Consider the following 15,546-nt stretch of genomic DNA (forward strand, 5'->3'; position numbering starts at 1 on the left):
TCTTGGGGAAACTCGGCAGCACGGGCCTCTAGATAAGCCTGGCATTGGCGACGGAAAACATGAACCTTAGAAGCTTCTCCAGAAAACTTGGTTGGCAACGCCATGGCCGGGAGACGGATTCCGCGCTCCTTCAAACCCCTTATTTCACCATCCTGCGCGTTGAGCTTATCACGGATACGGTCCACTTCGTCCTTGTCGATGGTGTAGCTGAGTGGCTGGGCCCCCGGTCCGGCTCCGGTAGACATTCTGGCCTAGGTTAATTGGTGCTTAGGGCGGCGGAGTCAAACTGTCACGACCCAGGCTGCAGAGCACCAATAACCATACACAGAGGCCAGAATCTATCTAATATCTTTATTAAGGGAATATATAAAGTTAATAAAAGCAAGTGTAGGAAATAGTTCAGAAGTAGACCTTTCAGGGAAGGTCAAAATTAGTCCAAAGAAACAATGTCCAATATGAAATATTAAGGTCCAAAGTTGTAATCCAATAACCGAAACACTCACTTTGCCAAGCAAAGTGAGGGGAGATGACAAGGTCCTTTAGTCCATGAAACTTGAGCAAGGCTAGGAAGTAACTTGATTCTTGGAACACAAGGCTTGAAACAAGGCAACAAGAAACGAGGAGCAAGAACAAGATCCGTGGTAATTACTTGGCAAGGTCCGGGAAGCAAGGCAAGATCCGGGGAGTAAACAAGGCTGGGAGCGGAGGCTTGGAAACAGGAACGAGGCTTGGAAGCGGGAGTAGCGCTGTCCACACACACTACTCCAGTAGCTGACAAATTGACTCCGCAAGATTCCTAAAGGGCAAGGAACCTAAATAGGGTCTCGTTTTCCCACCAAAGAACACTTCTCTGGGGAATCAGAACCGAAAGTCAATCTCTGTGCCCAGATGTATGACTCCCTAAAATTTCTCATGGAAGCAGGCTTAATCATCTGAATGCTTTGCTGCGATTCTCAGGCTTCTGCGATTAGCCTGCTGAACTCCTTTTTGTTGTTGATAATAATTACGGCGAGAAAATGGGGGAGATTTTGACTCAGGGCTTGTTTGGCAGATTTCTGGAAGACAAACCTCCTGCAGGTGCAAGGGCTCCAATTCTGGCTGGGAAAGTTCCCTTTCTGGCTGAAATGGTGGAAAACCCAAGTTTTCCTCTTCATCCGTCACAACAGCACTAGGAACGGGACTACATGGCCCATGAGTCATCACAGACATTGATTCTGCATTCCAAATGCCCCCATTTCAACTGTACTGTACATGGGACATCATGTTTTACAACTTCATCAGATAGGCAGCTGGAATTGCCAAGTGTTATGGCGCATTTAGCTGTGCCTGCTGGCAAGCATGGGGAACCTGTCGCCCCCATGGTCCACACTGCCCAGTTTCATCCCACCTCATCCAATGGGGGAAGCATCTACCGCCTGACTCCCTCCCCCCCAGGGTTCACCCCAGTTGAACACAGAAAAGCCTCCTGTGTTGCTGCCACGGTGGCATGCACCAGTTCCTCTAGTTTTACTATGGAGCCTCACTGGAAGTAGTTCTATGTTGTGGAATAGGAGCCAGGGGCTCCATTGTAAAACTATAGAGGAATCGGTGCATGCCTTCTGATGAGGTTGTTAGACCTATATAGGCCTTTTCCCATAGAACAGAAGTCTCACTTCCAAAACACCAATGGAGTTATTGTGTTAATGCTACCACATCAGACATTAGTCACAGTCTGCAACATGTTGCACAACTGCAGAGTTGAAGGTGTATATACTTGTGCCTTGAAGTTTTATGACACTGAATGATCAGATTAGCGATGCTTCTTATCGCTGACAGCAAGGCTGAAGATGTAGTCAGTTCCCCATAATATATCAGAATGGAGACTGGAAGCTAAACATTTACTACTGGACTGAATAGTATGGTTCAAATCTTCACTTGGCCATTGAAACCCACTGGGTGACCTTGGTCAAGTCACAGCCTCACAAGAAGGCAGTGGCACTTAGATTCATAGAGTTGGAAAAGACCACAAGGGCCATCCAGTCTAATCCCTTCCATGCACGGAAACACAATCAAGGAATGCCTTACAGATGGTCATTCAGCTTGTTTAAAAATCTCCAGAGAACTTCCTGTGCAATCTTGTCAAGGACACTTCATAACAGGTTTGCTATAGCTTCATCCTTAGTCATTGTAAATCTGAAACAACTTGATGGCAGCCAACAAGCCAGCAACAAAAAACTGTAGGACTCATTACTGCAAGTGTGGGTCAGCACCTTAAACATCGTTGCTGCAGTATTTTATGAGGCTGAGATTGAAAGGTAGGGTTAGGGTAGATTGAGACAGAAACAGTCTGAAAGTCTAAGATATTATGTGAAGGTGTACTACATATTGTCATAAGACTAGGTAGTTTACAGTTATTAAAATCAAAGTTCCATAAACGTATTGAATTGTATCTCATAAACATTTATTATTTTTTTCAGCATAACCACATCTGCTGCCTGGGTAGTATATCACTTACCACCACTTTAGCTAGGTGAGAGCAAAAAGTTAGGTGAACGGCCCATTATATTAGGAATATCTTTTTTCATATGTCAGAAGTTGAATTCACTGAGCATCCTGGTAGTTGTACACACTTGGGAAGAGTGGCAATACTGAGGCACGATCACCACAGGAGTATTATCATCACAAGGCTGATAATGCAGCAGTCATGCAAGCAAACAGTACCCACATTTCAAAAATTAAATCTAATTCTATAAAATATGAAGATACACTTCTGTACAACTGAACAGATGGCAAACAGAACTTTCATATTATTTTACAAAAATTTCTGATCTGAATATTTTATCCAGTCTGTACATATACATAATTTTAAATGGTTCTAACCTGCTTTAAATGGTTTAATCATTTGCATTATTCTTTCCTGAGTTAAACTGTAGTTTAAATTGGATTTCTTGTACTCTCTCCTTAGACTTGATACAGCTCAATTCAACTATCTTCACAAATAAACATTAATAAATATTAATTCAAAGGATTTACTATTTGGTCATTGTAACTGATCCAGACACAAAATGTAGTCTTTAAAGAACATTTTCTCTAATACAAGACTATATCTCTATAATTTATGATTTTCATGATTTTTCTATCAATAATTCCAATTAACTTCATCTAACAGCAAAATATGTGTTTTAATTAAGTACATTTTTGGAGCAGACATAGGCAAGAATTGCCTTTGTGAAACATCCTATGAGGACATTTAATAAAATACTTCTATTTTCAGTGATTAGATATTAGGAAGGAATATTAAAAACTAAACATTAGCGTTGAACATGTCTATTGTATTTAAATAATTCTTATGGTCTAGGCACATAGGACAAGATCTCATGATGCACCTCCATATCAATCTCAGTAAAATCAAGATATCATTTCTCTTCTTCCCCCTTATCTGCCCCTCTGCAGGACTCCATGGCACCAAAAACTTGACCCACTGTTTCCTCAAGTCTCTAGAACAAATTTTCAGAATATAAGAGGATGGTTGGGATTGACAATTCTGGTAAAAGAAAGATACATTCGATTTTTTTCTTCCAACAAAATCTTCTACACCTTATTATAGCCCTTGTATGTATCCCTGATGTTAAAGCCCATGTTAAAGGGTCATTCCGTGATTTTCTGATGCAGTAGTTCTATTACGGGCTGCCAAAACAGATTAGACACCAGAAGACCCATTGATGGATCTCACACACTTGTTCATTTGTTTCAAAATTAAAAGCGACTCTGGGCATAACACTCTGCATATGTTTTCCCAAAGTATCCCCCCTTGTTGTTTATCCAAAAAGGAAAAACAAATTATGAGCCATCTGGTATACCTATATATTTCTCTGCAATGTGGTTCAGAATGATTTCAACTAGAAATTGTTCAAGAGATGAAAGGTACCTCAGCTCCTTAGCAGCTTTTTTAAATGTTGAATTTAAACATGAATGTTCTGGGTGACAAATGAGGGAATGAGAGAGCAAGAAAGGGTCAGCACGAAAAGGCAGAAGGGGGCAAAGTGGATGGGTCTGGTGTGGCAGTGTAAAGGTCATCCATATCCTATGCTGACCTACATTTCCTGGCCTCATGAGTACAGGTGCGATATCCAGATTCATCCGGTCTTCTACTGAAGAACTGTCCAGCCCTTTTCTAAGGTTTTCATGAGACAGCCATCTCCTATGATGACTGCCTGCTCTGCAAGCTCACAGTACCCATTCACACTGCCCTGAAGAACATGCCTTGCATTTTGTCTAAGTCAGCTTACTCAGTGCCATGACATATAGTAACTGCACTCTCTACACCAGCAGATCCTGATTCAAACTCAGCAAGGCCAAAAAAAAAAAAAAAAAAGAAGAAGTAAACTTCACACAATGACCTATTTAGAGATACGGACTTCCTCAGCTCCCCGTCGATAAAACAAAATGGAAAAAATCGGCTAGAACTCAAAAAAAGGTCCAGGAAAAGAAAGAAGATAAAAGTGGAGAAAACTAAGATGAGTTCAAATTTTAGGACAAATCAGCAGGTGCTTAATTTTGTTGCTATTTGTAAAACTGGGGATTATTTGTAGAGTTGCTTGGTTTGTCTTTTCTTTTTATATAATTGCATTTCAAAAACAAAAAGGGTGTGGATCTTCTGATGTCTAGTTTGTCCCACAAGATTGTCCTCCAGCAACTTGCTCCAAACAATATAATTGGAGCCAGTTTATATGAATTAAACAACCCTGATTATATTAGCCATCTAAATTCCACCACTATATTCATTAAGGGCTCTGAAATTTCAGTTTGCATGTCTTTCTTTGTCTAATCAGTTATCTTAAATTTCCTGTGCTATTTCCATTTTCATTTGGGAGAGTCTGAAGAAATGTTAAGGTTGTATCTGATCTGATTCACACATATTTTTCCATTTTTGCAGTTCTCCAGCACTGTGAATATTCCATAATTCAGCAAAGATCAACAGCCTTTTTCTAAAAAAAAACAAACCCAGAAAGTATTAAAATTTATTGCACATTACATTTAAATATCTTAGTCACTTTTCTTAGTCACAGCAACTAATCAATAAAATCATTCATTTGTCTAATTAAAAAGAACATTAGGAAGATATTTAAATTTAATTTCAAAACCTGACAAATGAGAAAAATAGAAGCAACTTTCATCCTGAAGTTCTATTCAAACCTTAATGAAACTGAATGTTTATTTAAAAGAAAGTTATGTTCAAACTCACTCTTGTTGTTGTGTGCCTCTAAATGATTTCTGACTTAATATTTAAACTATCAGAATTATTACTCTCAACTATTTACTTTTTTAACTCATTAAATTATATGCAGTTTATATCTTTATTATGGAGAATTATCACCATACCACTGTCCTTCCCACCACATACAGTAGAGTCTCACTTACCCAACATTCGCTTATCCAACGTTCTGTATTATCCAACACAGTCTGCCTTTTAGTAGTCAATGTTTTTGTAGCAATTTTTTTCAATACATCGTGATGTTTCAGTGCTAAATTTGTAAATACAGTAATTACTACATAACGTTACTATGTATTGAACTGCTTTTTCTGTCAATTTGTTGAAAAACATGGTGTTTTGGTGCTTAATTTGTAAAATCATAATGTAATTTGATGTTTTATAGGCTTTTCCTTAATCCCTCCTTATTATCCAACATTTTCGCTTATCCAACATTCTACCAGCCAGTTTATGCCAGCCTTCTGAGTTTTAGGAAAAAGGTGAAGACCTGACTTCGTGAGCAAGCGTTTAATGAATGAACGATGTTGGCTTTGACTCGGTCTGGATTAAGGTTTACGTGCAAGGTTTCTGTGGATGAATGGTTTAAGTATTTTTATTGTACTGTTTTAAATATATTTATTGTATTATGCTAAATAGATAGTTTTAATTGCTTATGTTTTATCTTTTGTACTGTATACCAGCATTGAATTTTGCCAGATTGTGAGCCACCCTGAGTCCCTTCAGGTGAGAAGGGCGGCATAGAAATGATGGAAATAAGCGAGACTCTACTGTATTACCTAAATAGTACCTGGCTCTACTATAATCTTCTATGGTGTGAAAATCTATTCTACAGAATTTTACAGCCTTAAGAGCATGTTTATAAGAGACAGGAAGGTCTAGGACAAGTGTTCAAGATGTAGGAGATGGCTTCAGGAGGCATAAAGATTTTGTACTTTATGTTTTCAGCTGTGGCAGCTGCTTCCACATGAAAAGTAACTTCACTGGATACTGGCTTAGTATTTCAAAACAGCTGTGACCCAAAATAATCCTTCACACAATAAAATAAAAATAAATCAAACCATTCATTTGGTTTGATTTCTTTCCATCCAAGCATTTAAATGCTACAATAAACAATGCAGGTTGGGAGTTTTGAAATATGGAAACGAATTTCATTATTTTCTTTAAACATTAAATCCCTATGAACCACCAGCATTCTGGAGAAAGGTGGGATGGAAATATATAAGCAATGCTGCACTTTTCCCCAGTTTTTGAATAATAAACCTTAAAAGTCATTTATTTCTGTTTTCTTGACTTGAGATTAAATGCTACATACTGTATATAGGTATGCTGTATCATATCATTATGCTCAGTCATTATAAAGTGAAACATTGTTTCCTAGTTTTTCCATTAATAGAGTAGCTAAATCAAATTTTCAACCCAAACTTGATGGCCCCATTGATTCAGCAGGACTTAGATAAGCAGGGACTTAACAGTCTCATTCATTCAGTAGTTCTACTTCAGCTGGGACTAACAACTGGTTTTAAACCTATACAATTAAGTATTGAGGTATCAAATTAGACTATTTTAAACCTACTTTTTATGACTACTTAGAAAGTTTGGTACTGTTCCATTATCTGGGCAGAGGCCACTGGGAGTGATAGAGAAAGATAGTCCATTTTACAGGGAGGGAGTTGAAAGAGAAAAACCATTTCCCCCATTTTCGCTAGTCATTCCCCACTCCCCACTTCCCTTATCATAAACTAGGGTTATTTCCATGATGGGGACATGGGTAGGGGAAATAACACAAAAACAGGGGGAAATGGTTTTCCTCCTTCAACCCATCCTCCACCCCTGTAAAATGGACTATCCTTCTCTCTCTAGCACCCCCTAGTGGCTGCCTGGATAATGGAACAGTACTGGAAGTTTACTTTACCTCCATATAAAAATGTCACTACTAAAACAAGGGATCAATCAATTTACTCTCTAACCTTTTAATATCCACAAATCTCTCCAGCTCTTTTGATTTGTGAGCTGCTTTTTTAAGGATTTCTTCAGGAACATCTGCCAGTTTAGCAACATTTAGCCCATAACTTCTTGCAGCAACTTCTTTTTTTATTTGATACAGGAAAGTGACAAATTCAGGATTTTCTTCATCTTTCATTCCTAGAGAAATAAAAAAGACTTTTCTATTGAGATTTCAAAATTATTCCAATGTTATATTTTAGTAACATTAGATATCTCCAAGGTTACTTCCAACTATTACATAATTCTAAAACACCTCTAGTTTCCTTTCTTCAAATATTAAATATGGTAACAAGCAGTAAATCTGAGTAACATTGAGACACTGCAAGAAGAAAATAACCAGTTAGGTAGCTTTGTTACTATACCTCTTTTTTGCTCACTATCATCTTCATTCACCAAAAAGGCCATGTGATAGTTCCCAACTTGTCTTGGGTAAGCTCTTTCTAATTCACATAAGGGAGGGTAATGGGTGACGAACAGTGTCAGTGAACCCACCTAGAGAAATAAAATGCATTCAGATCTGAAAATTGGAAAGCTAACAGGGAAGCCATATAGTATCATTATCAATAATCTCTTTAAAACATATAGTTGGGGCCAGAGGAGCTCATGTTCAACACATAATGTCATCTCTTCACCAAACTTCGTCGTCTCACTCGTTCAATCGTTTTCGACTTCGTGACCTCATGGACCAGTCCATGCCAGAGCTCCCTGTCGGCAGTCTCCGCCCCCAGTTCCTTCAAGGTCAAGCCAGTCACTTCAAGGATACCGTCCATCCATCTCGCCCTTGGTCGGCCTCTCTTCCTTCTTCCTTCCATTTTCCCCAGAATCATGATCTTCTCCAAGCTTTCCTGTCTTCTCATGATGTGGCCAAAATACTTCAACTTTGCCTCTAATATCCTTCCCTCCAGTGAGCAGTCGAGCATTATTTCCTGGAGGATGGACTGGTCGGATCTTCTTGCGGTCCAAAGCACTCTCAGGATTTTCCTCCAGCACCAGAGTTCAAAAGCGTCTATCTTCTTTCGCTCAGCCTTCCTTATGGTCCAGCTCTCGCATCCATAGGTTACTATGGGGAATACCATTGCTTTCACTATGCAGACCTTCGTTGCCAGTGTGATGTCTCTGCTCTTCACTATTTTGTCAAGGTTGGCCATTGCTCTCCTCCCAAGAAGTCAAACAGTCTAATATATTTCACATCAGGAGATGGGAGCCACATGACTACCAACATTAATAGCTGGCATTCAGTTTCTTTAATTCACACAGATTCACAATCTTAGAATGCTGGATCCATTCCAGATTGTGACAGTCCATACTGGCTACCATTTGCCACACATCTGATGAAAATGCTAACTTTAAAAAGTGACAAAGCATCAATATCACTTGAAGCTTAGAATACTGCAGTACAATGTATGTGGGGCCACCTTGGACTACTGGAAGAGCCATCTGTGGACTAAAGTGACTCAGCATATCAAAGATACATATAACTCTAACACTTCACCTTTGGTATTGATTTTTTTAATCTCCCAAGGGCAATATGCAACATGTACATTTGTTCCATGGCAGATGGACTATAAATATTCAACATAACTCACTTGTATACTTATGGGTTCAATTCAATCTTCTATAAAGGGTGAGGGAAGGCATGTAAGCCCAAGTTTTCTTCCTGTATCCTACTGTGTTCAGACACAGCTCTGTCAGTGTGAGAGAAAAGGAGCCAGTTCTCAGCTAGAGATCAAACACATCCTTCTGATAAATACCACACATAAAGAGAAAGATTCAGCGTTCCCACACATTTGAAACACTCCCCAGTGGAAGTTTAGCCAAGGCCAGGGTCTGAGAATACTCCAGGAAAACTGTAATTTCAGATATGAGGGTATATGGCATTAACTGTGGTGAGACCTGCTACCTTTCCACCTGCTTTCTCTGCATTAATTTTGCTGTGTGATTTGCCCTAAATGTAATTTCTCCAAGATTCTAGAATTAGGCTGGTCACAATTTCAAAGAGTGTCTCTCATTATTCACATCAACATCCATTCAAAATTAGATAATATGCTTACATCTCTAATGAAGTATTCTAAAGTAGCATAAGCAATTGCAATTCCATCATGTGTGCTGGTTCCTCTCCCAAGTTCATCCAAAATTACTAGTGAATGTGAAGTTGCTTTTCTAATTATGTCAGCTGTATCCGTTAGTTCTTCCATAAAGGTACTGTGGCCTTTGAATATGTTATCTGTGGCACCCATTCTGCAGTAAAAAACAAGGCTTATCAATCTTATCAGACACAAAATAAACAAAACCATCACACAATAGTATTATTTTCTAATTAGCACATGCACATGCAATGGCAAAAAATCATGAATTTGGAGTGAATAATTTTACTGTATTCTCTGTCAATCACAACCTTATCTGACTACTGAAGCATTCAGGAAAACAAATATATTATAAAGGACTGAAACAAACAAATGTAAGTATTGTGGTATATAGAAAAGAGATCTAAACTCTGAATCAATGTTTAATACCCTGAAAGAGGATATCAAGAGCTACAAAATAAGGCACATTCAACAGCAAACCGCAATGTAAGAAAATGCCAAAGGCAGACAGTGGATGATTTATGCTGCTTTTGTTTGTAAAGTCAGGGTTTACATTGAAACATTAGCCATTTTTTAAAATCAATTTTAGTTTTAACTATTTTTGGGAATCACTTGCTATAATTAATCTTTATTTCATTCATTATAAACAGATTTAACTTACCATAAATTTTACAACAGTAACATATGATACAAATGATGTGCTAAAGGCACACAGCAATGAGTTGTATTACTCTTTCAAAAACAATACTTTTAACTCTTCTCAAAAAGGCAAAACTGTATTTTAAACACAAAGGCATTTAGCCATTTTATACATACTGTATAAAATGTGTGCAATGATTCAGTTTCTTCCAACATTCACAAAGAGAATTAACTTGCAATAAATTGAAGGCATATCCACAACACAAAATGGCAACACCACCCAAATTTAGTAGTACAGTAGAGTCTCACTTATCTAAGCTAAACGGGCCGGCAGAAGCTTGGATAAGCGAATATCTTGGATAATAAGGAGGGATTAAGGAAAAGCCTATTAAACATCAAATTAGGTTTTGATTTTACAAATTAAACACAAAAACATCATGTTTTACAACAAATTTGACAGAAAAAGTAGTTCAATACGCAGCAATGTTATGTTGTAATTACTGTATTTACGAATTTAGCACCAAAATATCACGATATATTGAAAACATTGACTACAGAAACGGCTTGGATTATCCAGAAACTTGGATAAGGGAGTGTTGGATAAGTGAGACTCTACTGTACTTGGGGATTTGTCCATTTTCTTTTTCTTAATTTGGGCACACAGAAGTCTAAAATGTACACTGCTGGTAGAGGAAGTGGATCACATTTAAATATTGCTTTATCATATTAAGCTAGGATTCCCCATAATCCTATCTTACTGTGATGTGCTGACTGGGCTTTCCTCGCCGTGCTCCACCAATATAGTTACTAACAAAATTCCAACTGAACTAAGAATTCTAATATAATGACTTCAACTCATTACCACACAGCAAATTCAACCTGGCTAGAAATAAGCAATTAAATCATTTCTATGTATTCCTACAGAACAAAACATTTTTAACTATAAATCACAGATTACTTAGTTCAGCAAGCAATTTTAAAAGGAGCTCAATATTTCAAGATATTTTTTAAAATGTAAATGTATCTGATATCAAAAATAAAATGTTTTTGTTTTCCCTTTATTAAAATTATAATAGGGGTATACAATTGCTGCCAAAATATTTTTGCTTTTTTTAGATAATGTGGAACAGGAGCTGATTTTCTTTATAAATCAGCAATTGCTTAATCCGTTTTTATATTTGGATTACATAGCCTCTGTAACCAAGTATACTCAGCAAAGTCATAGAAACCAAAAGGGAGACATTATTACTTGATGTAGCTATAAACTATTAATATGAATGATCAGAAATGTCTGTATAAAACAGCAACTCTGGAAAACAAACATTAAAAATACCACCTTCGAAAGTTTGCTTATCTTCCAACTGAGAATCAAACTCAGCTCTCTTTAGCTTGAATTTCTTAGCTGACATTTTATTAGCCCCACAGACCCTAAACATTATTGGACACATAGGAGTCATTTAAAGTTTACAACCACGCAAACTGATGATGTGGACAGAATTAACAACTCTCTTAAAACAAACACTATTAAATATTTTACTGACAATGGCTGCTGGAATTGGGTGCAAATGAATTTTATACAAAAATATTCATCCATCTTTGATAGTCTACTAAATTAAAAATTGACATTAACGCTATACCCATGAAGAACCCGCCACATAATAGGTTTGTATGCTGTGCAAAATGCTGGAAACTTTAGTAGTTTTGGCTTTTTACTTTTCTCTGTTTGGAATACTGACTGCTGTTTATGAACCACATTATCTATGATGTTTGTTGAATCCCTATGATTTTCTGATGCAGATTTTACTACTCCACTCTCAACTTTGGATTGTTCTCAGCACATGCTCTTCATCCCTTTCATTACAGCCATTATGACCTCCCATTAAGCTTTTCTATAATATTGTATACACACCCTTGGCTTCAACCAACTGGACTCTATGCTAACAGAACAGCCTTGATAGTCAGAGCAGGATAGTGATTTCAGCATGTTGTGCACAGAATCATGAAACGAATCCCAAGAAACCTGGTTAGATCGACCACTGGACACTTAATCGAACTCTGCAATAACCCTGGTATCATGATCTGAGCATATACAAGGAACTTCCTCATTGAGGTACTAGTAAATTTTTTACAGAAGGCAACCAAAGTTGTCCTTGAGCCCAATTCCCATCTTATGAAACAATGCTGCTGGGTAGCATGCTGAGGGTAAAATAAGAAATGAATGCTAAAATTTTCCCTCTCATTTCACTGCTACATAAAAAGCATGAAACCTTTCACTGATGTTCCATACTCCTTATTCTGTGACGATAACATATGCCAAGCATCCTGTTTTACTGCCTGTAGATCTTCAGCGTGCCAAGGTGAATTATGGGTTTCATAGTACTGAAATAGGTACTTAGGAATGACAGCCCTTTCCATCTTGTTATTCTAAAATGAAATCAAGGTCTCAACTAAATTGCCACAGGGAGGGCCTGCTACCACCAAATCACGACAGCAAGGTTGTTTAACCTTTTGTAAAGTATCTAATAGTTTCCCATGAGCAAAAAATAAGAGAGATGTCAGTACTGTCAACATGAATTTGGTCAATAATGTACTGATACAGCCCCATTGTTTTCCAAGTCATCCCCATCCAAAGAGGCTTGGCATGGGTGTTGAAATCTCTCCCTACAAACTGCCATCCTTGATATGGAGTTGAAGTCTCTCCCTACAAACTACTGCTCTCTAACACTTCTCAGATGACCTGTGCGAGTTCAGATAGGGAGGCTGTTGGGCAACAGAATGGGCAATATTCAAGCAGCATCTCTGCTGTCTCTTTGGCACAGTGCAAGGTACAAAGCCTCAAAGGCGCTACTATGGCAAGTGGAATCTTTATGCATGATTGCAAATTTTTATCCTCCTCCAAATGGACAGGTGCTGCATCTGCTCCTCACAGAATTACAACATTAGGAAGAACTTCCCGATAAAGAGTGTTTCAATAGTGCAATATACTGCCATGGTGAATGATATAAACTGAGATGCATAAATAGAGGATGGATGGGTATTCTTTTCAGGAGAGCTGTAATTATGTATTCATGCCAGTAGAAAGTTGACTAGATAGCCCTATCAATCACTTCCAACTCCAAGATTAGATAATTCTTTATTTCTATTGTGACAGACAATGCTAGAAAAGGTCCACTTCACCAAGCTTGTTTAGCTGGGTCTCAAAATTACCTACTTGATCAGTCCATTATCCACAACCAAGTAATGGATAGTAGCTGTATTATTTTGGAAACATTTGGAATCCATCAGCAGCCCCAGTAAATCAGAAAGTATGTTGTTAATACAACCGGTCTCTTGAGGGAAGCCAATGGACCAATATAGGGTAAATTTCTAATATTTTTTATTTATTTCAAATATTTCTATCCCGCCCTTTTCACCCGTTTCTCTACTTGGCATGTCCGAATTACACCTACCTCTCCCTAAGATGACAGCAATGGGGGCAGTTTGTTCATCCAATTTCCCCTGATATTGTAGTCACATAATATGCAAAGAATCAGTAGGAAGAAGCCAGCACAGCAGATCAATGCAACTGCATCATGATATAGTGGGGATGAGTAGGTATAAAGATTAGTATAAGGTAGATGAAAGATGGTGGCCTAGGTTGAATCAAAACAGCTAATGCAGCTAGAATTATTAAAGATTCTAAATATATTACTAATGATTTATAAACCATTAATAGTTTCATATGGTTCTTACCGTATCCCCTCAGAAATACTTAACTGGGAATTTCTAACCAGTTGAAGAGACAGGAAAATAGGCTTACAAAACATGGAGGCCATGTTTTGTATGGCATGACCTCCACAGTTCCTTCCTTCAGAGAATTACAGAGCAGGAAGAGTTACACATGGTTGTCAATCCTCCTGCCAATGCAGAAATGGCTAAAACACTCCTGCAATGGGCATTCACCTCACGGTGAGAAGAATGTTCACAATTTTTTGGTTTGTTCACTTCCATCAAACAGCTCTTAAACCTACTGGTCTGATTCATATGCTCTTCCATGTGAGAGCCCTTCAGATATTTTAAGATAGCAGCTTTCAATATTCTCTTCCCCAGGTTCAATCTTCTCTTCTCAACTATTCCTCGAAAGGCTGTTTTCTGGAGACTTTATCATTCTGTGTCCCACTTTAGAATGTGCATTATGTCTAGTTTTGTGGGCTCTGACAAAGACAGAACAGTGTTTCCATGAGTTCCTTCAATCTGGAACCTAAATGTTTGTTCATACTTCCAGGATTATATTAGTTTTTTTTGTTTTTCTTTTTGCCACAACATCACACATGCTTAGCTTGTGTTCTATCAAGACCTGTAGATCCTTTTCATATTTATTATTGCAAACCTAGGTATTATTTTATATTTTTTCACCTTATTTTACCTACTTAAATGCAAAACTTTTACTGCAAAATGAGATGACCACCATAGACTCAGTTCTGTTCAGATCAGCTTAAATCATGACTTCGTATTCTGAGGTTTGAGCTACTGTTTCCAGTTTGGTGAGGACATTTGATGAGGATGCCAACTTCTTTATCCAAAAACTTTGTCCTCGTCATCTCTCAGAAAGATGACAGGAAATCACCTGAGTTCTATTAACTAATCTTTGTTCTATTCATTAATCAACTACAAATATGCTCAACAGTATTTTACCAACTTTTCTACAAGAATATAATTATCTTCTCATAATTCTTACTGAACTCACAATAAACTACACTTACAGAATCCCCCTTATCTATGTAAATGCAAATTACAATAATTTAAAAAGGAGAGATTGGTCTGGCATGAACTTCTTTCGAAGGACACATGCTGATTCTAAATAGTTCTAGAACATTTCCCGGACCTCAGTTGAGCTGAATGGTCAGAAGTTGCCTGGGTCTTCAACCCACCACCCCTCCTTTTAAAAGGAGACATTTGGCCCCCCTCTGTCTTTAGGCACTTTTCTGATTCTCTAAGAATTTGCATATGTCTGTTATGATTCCATTAGGTGAACCATGTTTAGCACTTTGTTCTACTACGTAGGTATTCTTCAGTCTCACATCTTTTTATAAATAAATAAAAATGCAGTGGCACTAATTTTGAAAACTGAAGAGTTGTCAATTTGTCACTGCTAGTGGATGCTATTCTTCCCTGAAACAATCAAGTGCATTTATAATTCTATATTAAAGCACATACATTTTTTCTTGAAATTATGAAATATATTCAAAGGGTTTTGACACCCATACTCCTAATCTTACTAAATAAGCATCTCTTCCAGATATAACTCTAAGTGTTAGTCAATCACTTTTCATTTTTCATTTAGTACTACTTTATAATAATGGAGAACAAAAATGCATTAAAAGGTTTAGTGCATATATAAAATTTGCAAATTAATAAGACATTTATTGTTAGACTAGTAAGACTTAATCATTTTATCCATGTGGACTGTATAGGAATCCCAGCACAAAATGTTTCAAGTTGGTTGAAACAGCACACAGGATGGCTTCGACCCCACTTTTTGTGTTTATCTGTCTAGAATTTGAGGTTTTTTCTGAGGTTCATAAGACA

At 37.6% G+C, this 15,546-nt stretch overlaps 1 protein-coding gene across 7 annotated transcripts in view; it reads right to left on the reverse strand.

Moving 5' to 3' along the window:
* Positions 1-2,418: 2,418 nt before the first annotated feature.
* msh3 (mutS homolog 3) overlaps positions 2,419-15,546 on the reverse strand; it is an 83,118-nt gene continuing 69,990 nt past the window's right edge. For 4 of the 7 annotated variants that reach the window (XM_062972291.1, XM_062972296.1, XM_062972293.1 and 1 more), the window contains 4 exons: positions 9,307-9,493; positions 7,618-7,747; positions 7,219-7,393; positions 2,419-4,967 (listed from right to left, as the gene is read on the reverse strand). In XM_062972291.1, the coding sequence (XP_062828361.1) occupies positions 4,868-4,967; positions 7,219-7,393; positions 7,618-7,747; positions 9,307-9,493 (592 nt within the window). In that variant the 3' untranslated portion in view covers positions 2,419-4,867. The other 3 variants (XM_062972292.1, XR_010003556.1, XM_062972297.1) reach the window with 3 other exon arrangements.

Source organism: Anolis carolinensis, chromosome 2 (assembly GCF_035594765.1).
Source record: "Anolis carolinensis isolate JA03-04 chromosome 2, rAnoCar3.1.pri, whole genome shotgun sequence".
NCBI lineage: Eukaryota > Metazoa > Chordata > Lepidosauria > Squamata > Dactyloidae > Anolis > Anolis carolinensis.